Raw genomic sequence first — 19,041 nt, 5'->3', positions numbered from 1 at the left:
TTCTTTAGAAAAGAACCTGCTTTTCAAATTTTATCTTGTGTCTGTGGCCACACCACTAGTAAACCTTATTTTCACTTTCACATCCTTTGTATTACTTGCTCATTGCTCCAGCCTTTCACTGGTGGATACCCCTTTGTTGATTTCTTCCAGATTAAATATCTCAGCACTGTCAACTCACAAATTTGTATTTCCAGCCTGGACACCTCGTACTTGAATTCCTAATTCCTGTCCAACTTCATACTTAGATACATAATAAATCATTCTAAACTTGTCCAACTACTAGTAATATTCCCCTCCAGTCTGGTCTTCCTGCAGGCTTCGTCATTTTAGTTAATGGCACCTCCACTTTTCAGTTGCTCAGGTCAGAAAAAACTAGTGCTATTCTTTCTTTCAGACTTAACGATCATTCTTCCTTTCCTTTTTCTTCTTTCTTTCCTCTTTCCCTCTCCTACCTCCCTCTCTCCTTCCACCTCTAGCAACTCCTGTCAACTGCTACTTTCAGAATATATTAAAATTCACCCACCCCTTGTCACTCTGCCTGTACCATCCTAGTTTAAGCCATCATCCATGACTTGCCTCATCGGAAGTCTCCTTACTGGTTTGTCTGCTTTCAGACTTGCCCTCCTGCAGTCTGTTGCACACAGCAGCAATGATCCTTTTAAACTGCAAATTAGATCATGCTACTCCCCTGCTTAGAATCTGCTGGTGGCTTCTCATTAGACTCCAAATAAAAGTCAGTGCTCTCTGATCCTGTCACTACACCCTCTCCTTCCCCCCACTTTGTTCGCCTTGCTAGTCCCCAGACATGACTTTGTATGTTTCTCTTTCAGAGCAAAGAAAGGTACACCTGAGGTGGTTTTACCCTTTCCCTGGAATGTTTTCTTCCAGGTGTCCACATAGCTCACTCAGAAGTCTTTTTTGGGATGCTTTCCCCAGCCCCCCACTCCTCAACCCACTTTTCTAAAGCTTTTTTTTTTTCCCATAGCACTTCTATATTAACATCTAATATGTATTTTAATTATCAAAGTTTAGGTATTTTTATATAGACTCAGGGCTTTAAAAACCCTCAACATAGAATATGTTATATTTTAACCTGTATTTTAATTTTTGTTTGTTTTTGAGATCCATCTCCGTTCCTCCCCACCAGAATATAAGCTCTTTGACCAGGGATTTGTGTTGTTCACTGCTGTTAATGGAGTGCCCAGAACAGTACCTGGAACGTAGCAGTAGCCCAGTAACTAATTGTTGCCTTAGTAAATACGTCAGTATGCTTTGCATCTCACTTGCAGTTTTTGCAGGGTCTTGCTTGTGGCTTTTCTTCTCTGTCTCATACTGTATTTGTCCGTATGTTTTTTGTTTTCCTGAGGTTGTTGAAATCTCATCTATGATCCTCTCCCTAATTTTCATCTCTAAATCGGTAATCTCTGTAGTCTTAATCATACAGATTTTTTGTATACTAAGGTTATTTTTCAGTGTGTACACTCAATATATATATATTTGATTTACATAAAAACATAGGCTATTGGTATATATGATAGGACATGTAAAAATAGAACTCAAGGAGGATGGAGATAGAAATATTTCTAGTGGAATTTCTGATATTTTCTTCCTACACCTCTGGATAATCTTAGAAACTCAATTAGAATCCATTTCTGTATGTTAAGAATTTATGCCCTTTTTAAGTTCTTTACTTCATTTTTATGGACTCCAGAAGGAGGGGTTATAAATAATGCATATACTTAATATATTATGTTGGACTGGAAGCACTCTAAAGAGTCTAATTAGTAAAGAGGGTTGGTTACATTCAGAGAAAACAAGGAAAATCCCCTCCTCATTCTGCCCACTGCCTTCTTCAGAGGTAAGCACTGCATCTAAAAGGTTGGTGTATGTCTGTTGTCTTACGGGCATTTTGTTTGTTTCTATGTGCATCCTTCCTGTAGAAAGTAGAATTGTATGTATAATTACATGCACACGTATATGTACTTACATTAATTTAAATATTATGCCAGGTGAATTTCTCTGTGACGTGTTATGTTCCACTTCATGTATCATCTAGAGAGTCTCAATAATAGCATAGTGATTATGAATATGGACTCGGGGAGCCAGGCAGCTTAGCTGTTCATCCAGGCTTTGTTACTTAATAGCTAACCTTAACCTTTCAGTACTCTATAGTTTCTTTAAAATATATAAACTTCCTGTACCTAATATATAAATATTATATGGTAGATATTTACATTGGAATCTGTGGCAGGATCTTTGATTATTTTGCCTTTTGCAGTTGGGCTGGGCCCAGTGGGTGATAACAGGAGGCCTCCCTTCAGACACCTTGTTTCTTTGACTTCCCAGTAGACCTCTTCTCTGCTTTTCTCATTGAAGTTGTGTTTGCTGCCCTCTAGTGAACCAGCTGGTTTGCAGGTGGCCCTTGGTTGAGGATGTGCTTTTCCTAATGTTTACTGTAGATGTCGTCTGTCCACTAACGCATTTAAACACCCTGTGTGAAACCAAAGCCTTGTAAATTTTGAAAATTTTCTAATTAAAGATTTCAAAGAATTAATTTACAGATACAGTGGAGAAATGAATAAAGCTTCTATTATATAAACTTAAGCATTTTTTCTTTATTCTGTTACTGTGAATGACATCTGTTTATCTGGGAAGCCAAGGGCCACAGTTCTCATGGAGAGGCTATGAAGAGTCATGTCCACAATCTCGCATCCTTGTATTTTGCACAATTTATTTGTTGGTTGGCAGGTAAACCAGAATAAAAACGACATCTCTCGAAACTGTAAACCTATGGGAAGACATCCTGTGTTCATGGATTAGAAGACTTTATTATTATTAAGGTGGCAATACTCCCCAAATTGATCTGTGGATTCAGCTCAGTCTCTGTTAAAGTTCCCTGCTTGCTTTTTTGCAGAAATTGGCAAGGTGATCCTAAAATTCCTATAGAAATAAAAAGGACCTAGAATAGCCAAAACTATTGGAAAGTAATAAAGTTGGGCAACTTCTAGTTCCCAAGTTCAAAACTTATTACAAAACTACAGTAATCAACTGGCACTGGAATAAGGATGACTGTTGAGACTAGTGGCATCAAACTGAGAATCTAGAAGTAAACCCTAATCTATGATCAGTTGAATTTCAACAAGGATGCCGACACAATTCAATGGGGTAAGAATAGCTTTTCTAACAAATGCTGCTTGGCTACTGGATATCCACATGCAGAAGAAAGTGGACCCTTACTATATGCCAAGTATAAAAACCCAAAGTAGATCAAAGGCTGGTGTGTAAGTACTAAATTTATAAAACTCTTAGGAGAAAAAATAGTTATAAATCTAAATGAGTTTGGATTAGGCAATGATTTCTTAGGTATGGCACCAAAAGAGAAACAGCCAAAGAAAAAATGGGTAAATTGGACTTTATCAAAGTTAAGAACTTGTATGTTTCAAAGGATGTTATCAAGAAAATTAAAAGACAACTCACAGATTGGGAGAAAAATCATTTCTAATAATGGCCTATTACAAACCAAAGTCAAGTCCTCATTTCCCCTGCCTTTCAGTTCCTACCGTGATCAGTGCAATTGAACATCGTTATTCCCACATACAGTCTTAAAGAGGTTTGTGTGACCGTGGGTCCAGTTACCTCCCTGTCCTCTCCTTATAAAAGGAATGCCAAGGGGTCTTAATATTATTTTCAAGGAAAGTGAAACCCAAAATACCATATAACAAAAATACTGTGTAAAGCTTGAAAAAGATGACTTAATAGAAGAAGAGGCAGAAGTACATTAAATTCACATCATATTCAGGTATAAAAACTAAATATTGTTGCTTAATGTGTGCTCCTGATCTTCAGGGCTCCTTGTCATATGAGGTAATAATAGAAAGTTCTTTGTCACACGTCTGCTTTTGACCAATCCGAAGCCACAAGTAAGTTTACATGTAATAATAGGGTTTATTCAGAGAGGAGCTGTAAGTAGGACTTCCAGGATACATGGGCCCTTATATTGGGGCTCTTTAGTTGAATGTTGTTACTGGTCTGGTTTGATTAGCATTTTCAAGTTTATTTTGAGTCCTGACTCCAGAAATCTACAACTATCTTTTCAATTACGGGTTTTTAAATGGCATCCACTCTTAATACCTCTTCAAGTAACAGCCTTAATCACTGCTTTTATTTTTGATGAAGTAATTTAATGGGCTGTGAAGGGAAAAGTTACCAGATACTAAGAGGGAGAGAATTTTATGAAAATGGCTTCAAGGTTTCCATCACCATCGCCACCTGTTTTCTTCCCATCTGGGCCAGCTGACTTAGGGTCTGTAACAAGTTCCTTTTGTTCGCTGAATGAGCTGGATAATATTTCCCATCTTTTAAGGAAAATATCAACTGAAATTAAAGAAATGAAAGCAGCTATTTTGACAGTGGAAGCTAAACTTCTTAATCTAAATGTTAGAGTGTCACAGAATGAAGCAAAAATATCATCTTTGGAGGTTAAAATGAATGAACGTTCAACATCTAAAGGGAACAGGCAATTTGAAGATCTTCAAGACGAAGTCGATTTTCAGTCACAGTCAGGGGCTGCTGATGTAAAAATAATTGGCTTCCTTAGAAACATAGAGAAAGGTAAATTCTTAGTATGCGACACCTTCTAGGTGCTCGACTGTGGATTGTTACCTTTTTGTGTAACTTGACTATAGTTCAGCAGGTCACAACTTGAATTTTCCATGGACCTTTCCTGCAAAATAGGACTATTTTAACTTATAAGCCTAGAACTTGTCAGAATTCTATCTTTTTTAGTTGATCTCTAAAATGTTTTGAGAAGATAGATGAGTGTGAAGAGATGAATCAAAACTTGAAATGTGAGACTGGTCCTGTTTCATGTATCTGCGTCTCAGAATTATTTTAAAGTATATAAATCAGTGTTCACTGTTGATGTTAAAAAGACCTGTTGTGTTGAATTTTAACTGAAAGAGCATTCTTCCTTTAACCTGATACATGTCAGTTTCTCAAGCTGTCCTACAAAATTAACATCTTAACCAAATAACATCTGTGTTTCAGGCTAGCTCCTCAGGATTTACTATTTTTACCATGATTTTGGAAGGAGTTAACTTCTTGGGGAGTGTACCACTAAAGAAGGATGTAATAGAAATTACATTTTAAAAGAAAATAGCTGATAAAATTGTGCATCAAGTATAGCTTTTAAAATTTAAAAACCTCTTTTAATGAAATGTGGTAGTTGGCAAGCAGTTGCTTGAGCAAAAGCTGCCCATCTGTAACTGCCAGTAAGAGATACACTAAAGTTAGCATGATGTAAGCATCTCATTAATATTTCAGTATTTGAAATCCTATCAGTCACATTCTTGTATACTATACTGTAACATTTTTGTTTTAAATCAGCACGTGAATACCTAATATCTGCTAATCTCTAGGCAGGGGAGTTCGGAGAAGTGTGACATCCTTCTGTCCCTCAAAGAGCTTGCCATTGAATTGAAGATAGAAAAATCAACTCTGTCATTGTTTTGTTTTATTCTTTAGTATAACTATGAGGACACTCTGAACCTGTGTAAGAAATATAAAACTAGCTGAGCATCTTTTACAGGAAAGCCAAATGATGGTTTCATGCATTGCTGATACAGGACCTAGACTGGAGAGCTCTGATTGTCTTACTTAGGTGTTCGCTGTTCTCTCTTTGTATCCATCCAAGCCCATAGTTTGTGTTTCAGCAACTCTGGAGTATTTTATTTTGCAAGTCCAGGGGTGGCAGAGTGAGTTGGAGCCTTGAGCGCCTAGGTTATGGGTGAGCTCACGATGACCTTGTGGTTGGTTGTCACCCCCGCTGGCTAGAGCTGTGGGTCCATGTAGCACCTGCCCTGGGCGTGGACTCCCTCTTCCCTTTAGCTCCAGGCTTTACCTTCAGTCCAAGAAGACCAGCTTCTACACTGTGGGAAAACAGGAACGTCGTACATTGCTGTTTTGGGTTTAACCCTGAATACAGGTTTTTGCCTTACAAACTTTGCATCTATAAATACTACTGTATAGTTGAAAATTGAAATTGCTTTCACTTAACCTAGATTATTTTGGGTTTAATTTCTGGAAACACACATGCTGGTAATTGTTTATTTTTTAAGCTTAGTGAAATTTCACAATTTATATTCTAGGAACTCAACAGAGACAATTGTTATCCCGACTGCAGATCGACCCAGTATTGGCAGAAACTCTGCCAGTCAGTCAAGGTCGGTAATAATCTTAAATTTTCATTGTAATCTAGCATTTTTCAGTTGCTATTTCCATTCCTACACCTCATTTAATGTATTTTGTATCTCTTAGATCCTGCCCCTAAGATGCTATATTTAGACCTGTGAAAATATTTTAGGGCCAGGAGACAAGACCTGCATTTTTTTCATGTTACTTGGTGTTTGTATTTTTCACCTCATTTAAAACCTTTCTTCCTTTGATGCCATTTCACCTGGGTCCCTGGAATCTGTTGGCCTCTCACTTTCCTGCCCTAGGGATGACCTGACTGCTTTAGTGTCCTTTGGCCTGTTTAACCTTAAAATAACTTAACTTTTATTTACTTTAGAATCTCATGGCCAGGGCCATCCCTACAGCTTCTCACCTTAGAGCCACTGTAACTTGCTGAGCTGTCTTCCCCACCCCCAACACAGCTGCACATACCAGGGGATACTTCGAGGCCGGGGCTACTGCCTTATTTCTGTGTTCAGTGTCTAGCCCCTGCCAGGCACATATGCAATTCCTAATAAATGTCTGCTGAATAAATGAAGCGAGCCATCTTAAATTCACACGTCTTTTCTCCTGCCTCCTTCTGTTTCCCCTAAACCTGCCTTTTGGAAGCTCTCGTCCCTTGTCGTCCTCCCTTTTGGCTCCTAATTGAATTTTTTCCCCACTTAGTCAGGCTTCCACAGTCAACAAGTAAATTGCCTGACTCTTCCCTGGCCCTCGGTCTCAGAAAAATGTTCTTGTCCTTTCTAAAGCTTACCTTCCATCCAGATGCCAGGTCCTACGCAGTGGATGAACCTTCTAGTATCACCACATGCCTGTAGCTTTAGTGTCTGCCTCTCTTAGGGCTTCTTCCTGTAAAAGTGTTCGATACTCTCCATCCTTGATTTTGCTTTCTCATCTCCCAACATGCCATCCCACTTTTTACATAAGAGCATTTTCTTTCAAATGTTCGGCAGCTAAGGTCTGTGAATGTTGTAGCCACTTCATCAGCTCACACACATTTCTTTCTGTTTCAGTTTTTATTTTCATCCACAGTGCAAATGCAGTTTGAAGCATCAAGTAGTTCTGCAAGGCTTGTGAATGCTACATCTTTTGCTTACCTCCTGTCATGTTTTTTATTTCTGAGAGCCTTTCTGTTTTTGCATGTTTCTTTTATAGTTTTTTAACATACTGGTTTTGTTTCATGTATGCAATGCTCTTATTTCTCTGAGGATATTAAAGGTGGTTTTTGAAAGTTTTTTCCTCCCGCTCCTGGTCTTATTGTCTCCAAGTTGTTTGCTTGTTCTGATGCTGTCTTTCATGACAGAGATTTTCCTCAGATGTCTGGGGATCTTTGGTTGTTTTATATTTAAGAGTGGGGCATTTAGAAAGCTGATTGGTGTTCATTGGGCATGGGGGGGCGGCTTTTGACTCCACATTTGATTGTAGATCTGTAGTGGAGGGTGATTTGTCTTGCCTCTAGGTTGGAGGTACCCTAATGTCAGTGTCTTTAGGTCTTTCCTCTTAGGAGGGTCAGCTTCTCCAAAGAAAGATCTTTCAAGGAATGGGTTGTCTGCCAGGGTTCTAGGAGTGGGGAAAGGCGGCTGGGGGAGACACCTCAACCATAATTACTACCTAATGTTTACTTAACAACCCCTTTCTGTTTTCAGAATGGTTCTTTTTTTTTTTTATCATTTCTGGTATCCCTTGGTCCAGAGACCCTGTTTTCACCTTTCCAAGAATCTAAAGCCCTAGGTTTCTTCAAGGGAGAACGTGGTCAAGGTTATCAGGTTGACAGCTTTTCAAATTTTTAATGGTATACATTTAGTGTATTTTGTTGTAGCACCATGCCGTCAGAGACCAGGATGTTTCATCTATAGGCCTCTCCACACTGATCAACAGAAAAGCATCTCCAGTTGTCTCAGATACCTTCAGTATGGAGGTAGGGGCACAGGGGAGAAAGTGAAGACACCAGAGTTGAGGAAGAGTGGCTTCCGAAATGGGCCCTTGAGCACACCTCTCTTTGGCCCTCTCTTCACCTCACCCCTTCCCAGGGGCCCCTGTGCTGTCAGTGTCTGTCTTTGGAGATTTGGAGGATCCACATTGAATTGCTTCATTATTGGCTTAAGACTCAGCATTTGAAGATCTGCTAAGTTAGTTTTCCACTTTCAAAATATGGTTGTCTCTCCTTTTTCAGTTATTTTCCTTTGAGTTTATATTTTTTTAAAAAAATAACCCTTTATTGACATTTTAGTGGGGTTTCAGGAGGAAACTAAATGCACGGGTAAAGTCTATGGTCTTTACCCAGTAGATGTCATGAACTCTTCATTTGATCTGCTTGTACATGACAGGCTGCTGATGCTAAACTAACCTTGTTGTGACCAGGCTCGTGTGGACTGTAAAGCTCTGTTTTCAGTGTGCGCATTTCTAAACTTTGGCGTATGACACTTGCATTCCCGTGTTTCCTACAGTCTTTTCTCCTTTGACCTCCAGGACTTGACTGTCTCCGTTTTGCACTGCAAATGCCTCTTCATTCTCAAATCCTCTCCTTTAGTGCCCCCTAAAATGTTAACTTTACCCTGGGTCCTGCCCTCAGCATTATTTTCAGCTCCTCTGAATTCTCCCAAGATGTGAGCTAGTGGAACTGCTTTGCCTCTAAGAAGTGCAGGGTGGTGAGGACGTGCGGCTGCCCCTGCCCCAGATTCTGGCCTCCACTTTCACTGTCACCGAGACCTCACAGAACCATTTAAGAATTTTGAGTTGCAAGTTGGTCGTCTGTCACATGGGAGGAAAATCTGCTGCTTAGGTCCCTTTTAGGATTCAGAGTGAGTGCTACCCTGAGTATGCGCCGTTTATTAAACATTCATTCCACCTTCAGTTTTGACTGTGCTTCTCTTACCTCTCTCTCCCTCTAATGGTCAAATCTGAATTTTCAGCTTCTCTCTAAACATCTGAGCGCCTCACAAAAATTCCGAACTAAATAAATGTAAAATTAAAATTTATTTTTGCCCCCTCTGAAATCTGCTCTTTCACCTGTCCTTTACTTCCTGTGGCAGGTTTGTCCTCCGCCCTCACTCCATCTGCCTCCCTCCTCACCGTCTCCTGTGCCCTGACGGGGGAAGGCAGCTATGCCTCACTCGTATGATGCTAGTGGAAAGTGCAACTGCTGTGACGGGGCTGGAGCCGATGAGAGTGTGGAATATGGCTGCTCAGCATCTTTCCTGAGCAGCAGCCTCGTAATTGAGATTGAGGTCTTCAGTCCATTCTTAATGCTGTTTTTCTAAAAACCAATTTGATCATGTCACTTCCCTACTCAGTTAGAAACCTCGGTTCTTTATTGCTTTTAGGCCAGAATTCAAACACACACCTAGAAGACCCTTTGTGCCTCCACCTTCCTGGCCTCTGACCCTCTGGGCCCACCATACACACCCTCCAGCCACACCAGTTCTCCCCTTGTCTCGGTCTTCATGCTGTGGGAAGCCCCTGCCTTTCACCTTGTGGTTACCTCTCTGCAGTGCTCAGTTATCCAGCTTTCCCTCTCTTCCTTCTAGTTTATTGCTGCTCATTCTTTGAATACCTGCTTCAGATGTTCATCATCTCTAAGCTTTTCCTGCTCGCCCAGCTGGAGTAGTTCTCCTTGTATCCCCAGCACCTTGTTCATGCCCCTTTGAATCGGCTTTTAGGCAGCACCGATCTGAAACTGTGTATACGTCCATTGTTCTAGTTTTTCTTTGTGTACCGAGCACACTGCTCTCAGGTGTTCAGTTTGTTCAGTGACTGAACGTAAGTGAATTTTGGCCTGTGTGATTTACTGTTCATTTTAAGTGCATCTCATTAACTTTAGTCAGTTGATGGCATATTAATAGGTCAAACTATCTCCATTCTCGGCTCCAGATTTTGGCGTATTTTATAAAGTAGTCAGGCTTAAGAAGCATGTTGTAGATGATGTAAGCTGTGGTTATTTGCATTAAGGGTTGGTTCTTTCCTTGCTATATTTTCTTAAATGCTCATGTATCTTAAAACTCCCTTTCGAAGTAGTCTTCTCTCTATAACCAGGCAGTAATTATGCCAGTTGAATTCTTTGTTCTCTGTGCAAAATGAGCAAAACAGATTTTAGAAAGATATTTAAACAGTCTTTGTATCATAATTCTAGGGAACATTAGTACTCTATTCCACGTGTTTTTAGAAAATGTACTTAGCATAAGTTTATATTGTTAATGATAATACATTAGATGCCTTTCGTAAGAACCTGTCTATACTCAAGGCTCTGAGTGTTGGAATGGCTTAGTAATGTGCCATTATGAGGAAGGGGATTCTTTTTTGAAAAGATGTTTGGCATAGAATTGCAGCCCTATTCCTGAGTAGAACCGTTGTGATTGTCCTTTGCAAATAATTGCAAATATATAAAAGATTGACATTCTTCTCACATGTGTGATGTTGGGAATGCAAGGTATATTCAAAAGTAAACATTTGTGGCCAATTTTTTTGGCTCAGATTACTATGACATGGAATCCATGGTCCATGCAGACACAAGATCATTTATTCTGAAGAAGCCAAAGCTGTCTGAGGAAATAGTAGTGGCACCAAACCAGGAGTCGGGGATGAAGACCGCAGATACCCTTCGGGTACTTTCAGGACACCTTATGCAGACACGGTAGATGGTTTCTTTTTCTCGTGTAGCTAATTTATGTTGATTAGACAGTGCAGGTTAACCCTTAGTCCTCAGCTTCCCTCCCCATCCTTGCCCCAGCTGGAGAGTGCTTTTACTGAGTCTGTAGTTCGGCCATGACTAGTTAGCCAAGTCCAGTTTTCAGAAATTCCAGGTCATCTTTCTTGTTCAGAAATCCATTAACCCACAGATAAGTCAGTGTACAACTGACCTCTGTTAATAAGATTCTTTTATTTATGTGCATCCAGGTGATCAAAAGCAGGATATCTTGCAGAGCTAGCAGATTGGGTTGGGGTGACACTTCCCTTAGAGGATGGAGTAAATGGTCTCTGAAGGAACAAACGTACAGAAGTAAAGTTAGTGTAAATAGAGAATTGCTGGTTACTGTGGTCTAAGCCTGGATGCTGATTTTTCAGCTTATTTCCATGTGACCCTGTGAGGACCAAATGGACAGTGGCGGGTTAGGGTTGAGGGGCGATTGTCCTTAGCACAGCCTGGAGGGTCGCTGGTGAGGACGCCACAGTGGCTGGCTGTAGCCATCGTGTGTTCGCAGGAACCCAGGGTGCTGTACCTGGAAGTCCTCCCAAGTCTTTTCTTACTGAAGAGACTACAAAGCCAGTGGGAGTGCTAGTCCTGCTGCAGAGCACTTGAGGGGGCTCAGGTTTTTGTGTTCGTTTCCCTAATTCTATGGTATTTTCTATCTGTCTGGCAGAGATCTTGTACAACCAGATAAACCTGCAAGTCCCAAGTTTATAGTGACGCTGGATGGTGTCCCCAGCCCCCCAGGATACATGTCAGATCAAGAGGAGGACATGTGCTTTGAAGGAATGAAACCTGTAAACCAAACTGCAGCCTCAAACAAGGGACTCAAAGGTCTCCTCCACCCACAGCAGTTGCAGTTGATGAGCAGGCAGCTTGATGACCCAAATGGTAGCTGTTCAGATGGTGTGTTGAGAGCTCAGATCCCTTCCCAGGGCGCTGTCACTGGGATGGGAGTCCTGGATGTGTGTCTCTGCCTGGAATGAATGTTGGTTGGAGGCCTCGCTTTCATTTGTAATTCAGTAGTGGTCTTCCTTCTTTTCTCAGACAAAATGACTACTTAAATTTGAGACTCTTCCTCCTGTGTATGTTTCGTAGGTGTTTTCCCAGTGCTAAAATGGAGTTCAGCCATGAAAGCCAGAAATTTCAATCATGCTTGTTAAAGGATGAGCCATCATTCTTTACACCTTGTTACCTTTTTTTCTTTAGAAGCTGTGTACTTGTTACTCTGCCCTTGTATCAGCAATAGTCTCTTGTAATTTGATAGAAAAATGAATTTTGGTTTTGATGCTATTTCTGCTTCAATGAAATGCCCTTGAAAGGAGTTTCTAACTTAGTCTGTTAAGATACTTCTTAGAAAAGACCTTTTGTTTAAATTAATATTGAAGTGTAGTATTTAGTGGGGGTGCCATGAGCTCATTGCATGGAGCCCCTCACTGCTGCCAGCCGCTTGCCTGTGGCAGGTGCACCGCCACTGAGATTCCACCTGTGATCGAGAGTGATAGTCATACCTTCCTCATACCTTCTACAATTTTTAGAAACACCTACATTGGCAGGGGAGCAGTTACTGAATCTTAGAAATGGACAGTATCAGGAAGCGAAACATGGGTTTGAAATTTTTCCAAAGTAATCTCTTCTTGGCAGAAACATGTAAATGTGTTAGTACCCTTTTCAGTCACTAAAAACATAATAATCTTTAGAGGGAGCATGATTAAGTGTGGGTGAAGAGAAATCTCTGTTAAATTTGAATGCTTTGATATGAGTCACTAGATAGTGTCATGGTTCTGCTGGGTTGAGGTGAAGATCTGATGCTATCAAAATGGAAGAACAGTTTTAAAATGATAACAGGTGGTAAAATCTGGAGTCAGGTAGGCAGTACAGATTTCTTGATTCTGTGTATTTTGTCTAAAATGAGAGAAAATTTTGGTGTTCTTTCTACTTTGGTTTTTAGATTAGTAGTGTAAATTTTGGTATGTTAGGGTCTCCTTTTGTTTGCATGTAGATGTCCGTGTTAGGCTTTATCGGTATGTATGTCATAGCAGTGACACTCTAAATAACATGTTAGTAAAAATTCTTGCCTAGGTTTCCCAAGTGCCGTGGCCGTTATGGAGACGCGTGTGATGAGTGGTGAGCCTCCTTTACCGTGGCTTTGACCTGACTCCCGGTGTTTCACTGCTGCTCGAGGACGGAGTTTTGTAGTAGCTAGAACATAAGTGAAGCTAGAGACTCCTGCCTAACGGTCACAAGGGGCCCTGGCTTGCTTGCTGTCCCGCTCTAGGCAGGGAGACTGTCTGTGAATGCTGTGGTGGCTTTCTGTTCAGTGTTTCAAGGGTACTACCGACAGCAGCATCTGTTGGAAGCCGCCCTCACTGGTCATTTCTTGGCAGTACAGATTTTATAAGCTTACAATAAAAAGGGAATTTGCCTCTTAAAACTTAAACAAGAAAAGCTAAAGTAAATGTTCGTGAAAACCAGTCATGACTTTTGTATATATGACTTAACATAGCCATCAGAAGGATTGGGGGTCTTTGTAAAGTATTTAACTTCTTTAATAATGCTCGTGTCTAGCTACTTCACTCCATTTTCCAGCCAGCCTGCTCTGTTGTCCGCTAACTGCCACCTTTTGGCCCTTGTGTATATTCCATCATCTATAAAGTGTGTTCTTTAGGAGCAGGGTAAGACATACACTCTCTGCAGGTACAAGGCCAAAGCCACTTAGAGGTGGGGAAACCCCTTCCAGCCCTACCAGATTGCGTTTGAGACTAAGAATACTTTTTATATTCTCGAGCTAAATGGTGACTTTTACTATTTTTAAAGTGGCATGAAAATTGTATGTATTGGAATATATAGTTAAAACAGCTCTTTGCTGCTGCTCCTGTCTAGGCTCCAGGACAGGGTTTGTGCGCCCGGTGCCCTGGAGCGAAGCCTCAGGATAGGTCACTGAAACTGCGAGCACTCAGAATGCTAGCTGCTGTTCAGTTAGGTTTTGATTGGTTGCCTGTTTTGATTCAGGTTTGCATTTTGTCATAAAACTCTAAGGAAGACCCCACTTCCTTGTTGCATAGATGAAACTGCAGTTGAGAGATGTCAGCATGAAGTGTCTAGCTCAGCTAGTAAGTTACAGAGCCAAATTCCACTGCCTGACCTTGGGCAGGAAGACCAGAGGGCCGTGGTTGAAGTGACAAACGTGAATATGGACCATGATTTTTTTTTTAAAGGGTGTCTTGGGCCGGAGGTTGGCAGGTCATTGTGGCCTTCAGGCGTAATGTTATTTGGTTTATTTTGTGTTTTAAATTCGAATCGTTCCTAGCATTTAAAGTTCATGTCCTGTAAGAAGGTTTTTGCCTTTCTGAATTGGGAGAGACGGTCTGGCAGCATGGGCCGCTTTCCGCCGTCAGAGTAACCGGCCCCGTACCTGGGCGCGGCGTGGCGGCGATCCGGTGCACAGTGTGGCCCGTGCTCCCCAGCCGGCCCTCCCCTTGTTTCCTCTGCAGAGGGGTTGCCTGCTGTCCGTCATTACACCCAGCCAGGCTCCCTCTGCCAGGCAGGCGCCACTAGGGAGTGGCACTTGTGGCCCACTTTAGGCAGAAGTCTTCGCCCTCTGTAGACGCTGATGTAAGTTGATCACCTGGACTGAAAGGACACCATGATGCCAGCAAGCGGGAACACTGTGTTAGGGCCACTCCTAATGGCCCCTGAATATGAGAGAGAGTTCATGTTCTTCGACACTTTGCGTTGTTAGTTTCCATTTCATTGGCTCTCTGCTTAACGTTCTTCCCTCTATATATTTAATTCAGCTCTGAAATCATATTGAGAATTGGTATTTTTGTGTGCAGACTTCGGCTCTCCTCACATCACTGTCCACTACTGTTCACAGTGAGAACTGCAGTCTGCTCGGGGGCCTCTTACTGGGTTATCTTGTCAGTGTTAACCAAATTATTTTGACTCATTGTTTTGTGTGACTTTCTAGACATAGAATAAGATTTTAAGACTGAATTTTAATGGAAATCAATTACAGGTACCATGTACTGGTCAGAATTGAAGAGATACTCTTAATTCCTTTCCTTTTGTAGCGGAGATGAGTGAACTGGGCGTGGCACAGAGACCAGAAAAGCTTGGGGAGCGCTGCAAGTACTGGCCTGCCTGCAAGAACGGGGACGAGTGTGCCTACCACCACCCCGTCTCGCCGTGCAAGTGAGTAGCCCCAGACTGACCCTGTTTTCAGGTCGGTTTCCTAGAACCTAACTGTTCCTCTTCTGTGGATAAGCTTGAGCTTTACAGCACTTACCATTGCCCCCCTAAAGCATGCGCGTGTCTGTGTGTGTGTGTTGGGGCGAAGGGTGAGTGAGAGGAGGCGGCTTTGTGCCTCAGACCTATGCGATGCTGAAATTCCTGGTTTCCTTGAGGATCCTATAATTTTAGGAAGTGGTTATATGACAAATGCTGTTTGTGTACATTGTGTTCATACACATATACACAGATTTTAAGGCATTGGGGGAAAATTAGTTAAAGGTAATGAGAAAACTTTTGGATGGCTATGATTTTACCAAAGCTGCCAGCTGGTTTAATGGCATGAGCTTTGAGAGATGTTTGGGTTTATTTTTTTAGGTCCTGTAGGTGGTATCTCTCCATGTTTTTTAACTCCAAGGAAATTCTGATGTGAGATATATAGGGAGACCATGGGGTGAGTCTCTGTTTTGGAGCACAGAGCCTTGCACCTGTGTTAAGCTCATCATACTGAGTTTACTTCATAAAATAATATAAACATGACCTTAATATTAGAGAAAGTGGTGTGCTTGTTACCACAAAAAACCCTTCTGCCTTTTGTGGTGGCTTATCTTTTGAGTTGAACATCTGTTACTACCGTAAGCTTTGGAATAGACAATTGTGTCCTATTTTAGTATTTGACCCATTTAAAAATCGGGTTTCCTTTTTTTTTTTGTTATTGCTGTATTTCTCAAACAAGCAGTTATGTGGTATGAGTGTAAGGAGCCCCTCTACAAAAGTTAAATAATGCACTGAGAAGATTAAAGTGACTAATAATACCTTCTGTTTTATAGAGCCTTCCCCAATTGTAAATTTGCTGAAAAATGTTTGTTTGTTCATCCAAATTGTAAATACGATGCAAAATGTACTAAACCAGATTGTCCCTTCACTCATATGAGTAGAAGAATTCCAGTACTGTCTCCAAAACCAGGTTAGTGACTTTGCACTATTAATACATTGGGGTAAAAAAAATGGAAAATGACATTTTGTGACTATAAACTGAATTTAAAAAGAAAAGGAAAGGAATAGTTTTGTGACCATTGTGCCAGAATGTTTTCTAATCAGTCTTTAAAGAGCAAATACGCCCACTCTGTTATTCTGAAATATTTTGTCTTGATAAGGAATATATAAACCTCATTGTATTGTAATTTAAAGTGGTCCCTGAAAAAACATAAGTAGACTTGCTTTAGAAATTATTTGCCAAGTAAATTTGTTCAGTCCTTGTCCTCATTTTTGTCAGCAGCTACACCAGCACCACCATCTAGTAGTCAGCTGTGCCGTTATTTCCCTGCTTGTAAGAAAATGGAATGTCCCTTCTATCATCCAAAAGTAAGAACTTAAATTTTCCCAGAAATGATCTAACTTGTAGCTTGGAAGATTACTAGCAAATTGAATGTCTTGCTTTTTTTCTTCTTGCCAGTTTTTCTTTTCTGTTAACTTTATAGCCTTTAAGGCCTTCAAGTCATTCCCTAGTTTTCACTCAGCCCCAATTCTGGCCCTGTAGGCCAAGTGGTCTGAAACTAATGTTAGGGATCCTAAGCTCTCAGGAAAGTGAAGCTCACCTTTGGCTCTTTGCTTGTCAGTTTCCATTCTTCTCTGCCCCTGAGCATGTGGAGGGTTTCTTTGCTTACTTGCCCACCTCGTGCCAGAACTGAGATGAAGAAACCCAGTAGTGCATCTTAATACCGTCCATACTAGTATGGCATGATGGCTTTGTCTGTGTGCCAAAAGTTGGTGTGTCTCCAGCCGTTTAGATGCTTGGAAGGAATGGTCTCTCGGAAACAGCTGCCTGAAGCCCACATGCAAAGGCCTCTGCTTTCCCCAAGTGCAGCTGGGTGTAGAGGTTGCTCAGGGAAGGATGTAAGGGCACCTCGGGCAGGATGTGCAGGGTGATTACTATGTTGATTAGAAGCATTATATGCTAAGGTTCCCTTTGAAATTTAACTTGCAGTTACTCATATAAAGCGTTTGACAAAAGGATTTTGTCTTGCAGTGAGGGAAGAGGGGCTCATTTTTTAAGGCTTTGGTGTAATAAAATGAATATAGTTACAGACTATATACTGGGTATTGTCATCCCAGATTGTCTTGGGGTTTATTTGTACTGGTTATGCAGATGGTGAAACTCTGTTCTCCCTTTAGCACTGTAGATTCAACACTCAGTGTACAAGACCCGACTGCACGTTCTACCATCCCACCATTACTGTACCGCCACGACACGCCTTGAAGTGGATTCGACCTCAGACCAGGTGAAAATCAGAATTAGTCTCTGTCATTTCAAATACTTTTCTAATAATGTAGGTTTTTTATATTTGTAAGCACACTTGGGGGGAAACTTTTTCTCTGCTGTTTAATTATACAAGGGACCTTTGGAAAAATCAGTATATATACCAAATTTTGTTTTGCTTAGTCACCTAGATCATTTCTAGATTAGATTTCTTAACTACGTTTATACCAAGGTGTCCAGCAGTTACACTGCTTACAAATCTCACACCAATTTTCTTGTATTAAAATTTTTTAGATACTATTTGTAAAAGTTTCAAAAAATTTTAGTGGGGCTTATAAATTCAAATACATGTTCTTTTATGTGCTTTATACAATTGGATTGTTCAAAAGTCTGTTTATACTGTAAATCTGTAGAACAAGTATTGTTGGAAAATAGTTTCTTACCTAAGGTATATAATAAATGTGAATGCAAAGAAGTTAATTTAAAAATTGTTTGGTTTTGTTTATTCAGTGAATGATACCCAGTCCTGTCTGGAAGAAGATTGAAAGTGAAAGTTTCCATCTACCCATGAAAGGTGTTCTACAGAACTTGTCAAATCTTTGAAACTTCGAATATATTGCTTTCATCATATGAAGTTTATTGCCTATCTGTCTAATTTTTCAAGTTTTTAAGTTTATTAAGTGGTTTTAACACTAGGTTCTTTTTTTGCTTTGACTATGGAAAGACAGTTTAAGGAAAAGCTAAATTCTATTAAAATCTATGAGGCGTGTTTGTACGCTGCTGTTTCAAGTATCAGCATTTACAACGCGGTGAAATCCTTGTCAGAACTGTTAGTGCACTTTGGGGCCCCAGCGGTAATGTGTATACGATGGATGTCGTGAGGGGGACCTTATCCCAAAAGTTGGGCTGCCGCTTTCACTTTTCCCCAAGGATTATATCATGTACATGAAGTGGCCAACTCATTCCATCCTTTTTAATTTTAAGTGAATTTAGTTTGAAAAGCATGATGGTAACAATACAGGCTCCTCAGGGTGGATATCGCTTTGCTAAGTGGTTCCCAAATAGCGAGTCGCTTATCCTCAGAGAAGGATGACTGGGGTGACCTGCAGCAGGGTGGAAAGGGGTGGGAACAGCAAGTGCAAAACCACGAACAATTCCTTAAAACACTTTCGTTTACTATTAACATGTGCTTTTTAAATAAATATTTTAGGGAACTACATTATCACAAAATTATACAAAACTTTTTACAGGTATATACATAAGGTATCAGAAAACAGACTTTAAACTCCCAAGATTATAGCTATACATAGATATTCTCACATTCTGAAAAATAACATTCTGAGAAATAATCCCACAGAAAATATACTTCATTATTACTGAAGATAATTTTTTAAATGTAGAAATTAGGTTTAAACAGTATATTTTAAATGACAGACAATATAATTACAGAAATTAGATGGGTAAACCACAAAATAGGACTAAACTTTTGGACTACTGAATACATACAGTTTTGTGTGTGTGGTTTTTAAACTAGTTAAGGCAAGAAGTGTCAAATGCTTTAGGATGAAATAACAAACGGATCACTAATTTTAAAGATTTGATGTATATAAGTTTTTAAAAAGTAAAGCTAAAACTT

General features: G+C 40.4%; 1 protein-coding gene across 6 annotated transcripts in view; it reads left to right on the top strand.

Moving 5' to 3' along the window:
• The window catches only part of ZC3H14 (zinc finger CCCH-type containing 14), a 36,066-nt gene extending 17,892 nt beyond the window's left edge, over positions 1 to 18,174 (top strand). For 2 of the 6 annotated variants that reach the window (XM_036882381.2, XM_036882389.2), the window contains 8 exons: positions 6,147 to 6,221; positions 10,702 to 10,861; positions 11,589 to 11,821; positions 14,989 to 15,109; positions 15,976 to 16,112; positions 16,422 to 16,510; positions 17,321 to 17,427; positions 17,916 to 18,174. In XM_036882381.2, coding sequence (XP_036738276.2) covers positions 6,147 to 6,221; positions 10,702 to 10,861; positions 11,589 to 11,821; positions 14,989 to 15,109; positions 15,976 to 16,112; positions 16,422 to 16,510; positions 17,321 to 17,427; positions 17,916 to 17,922 — 929 coding nt within the window. In that variant the 3' untranslated portion in view covers positions 17,923 to 18,174. The remainder of the gene's footprint in view (positions 1 to 6,146; positions 6,222 to 10,701; positions 10,862 to 11,588; positions 11,822 to 14,988; positions 15,110 to 15,975; positions 16,113 to 16,421; positions 16,511 to 17,320; positions 17,428 to 17,915) is intronic. The other 4 variants (XM_036882384.2, XM_036882383.2, XM_036882390.2 and 1 more) reach the window with 4 other exon arrangements.
• Positions 18,175 to 19,041: the final 867 nt, after the last annotated feature.

The sequence above is a fragment of the Manis pentadactyla genome, chromosome 11 (assembly GCF_030020395.1).
Source record: "Manis pentadactyla isolate mManPen7 chromosome 11, mManPen7.hap1, whole genome shotgun sequence".
Taxonomy (NCBI): Eukaryota; Metazoa; Chordata; class Mammalia; order Pholidota; family Manidae; genus Manis; species Manis pentadactyla.
This window is presented reverse-complemented; position numbering and strand designations above follow the sequence as displayed.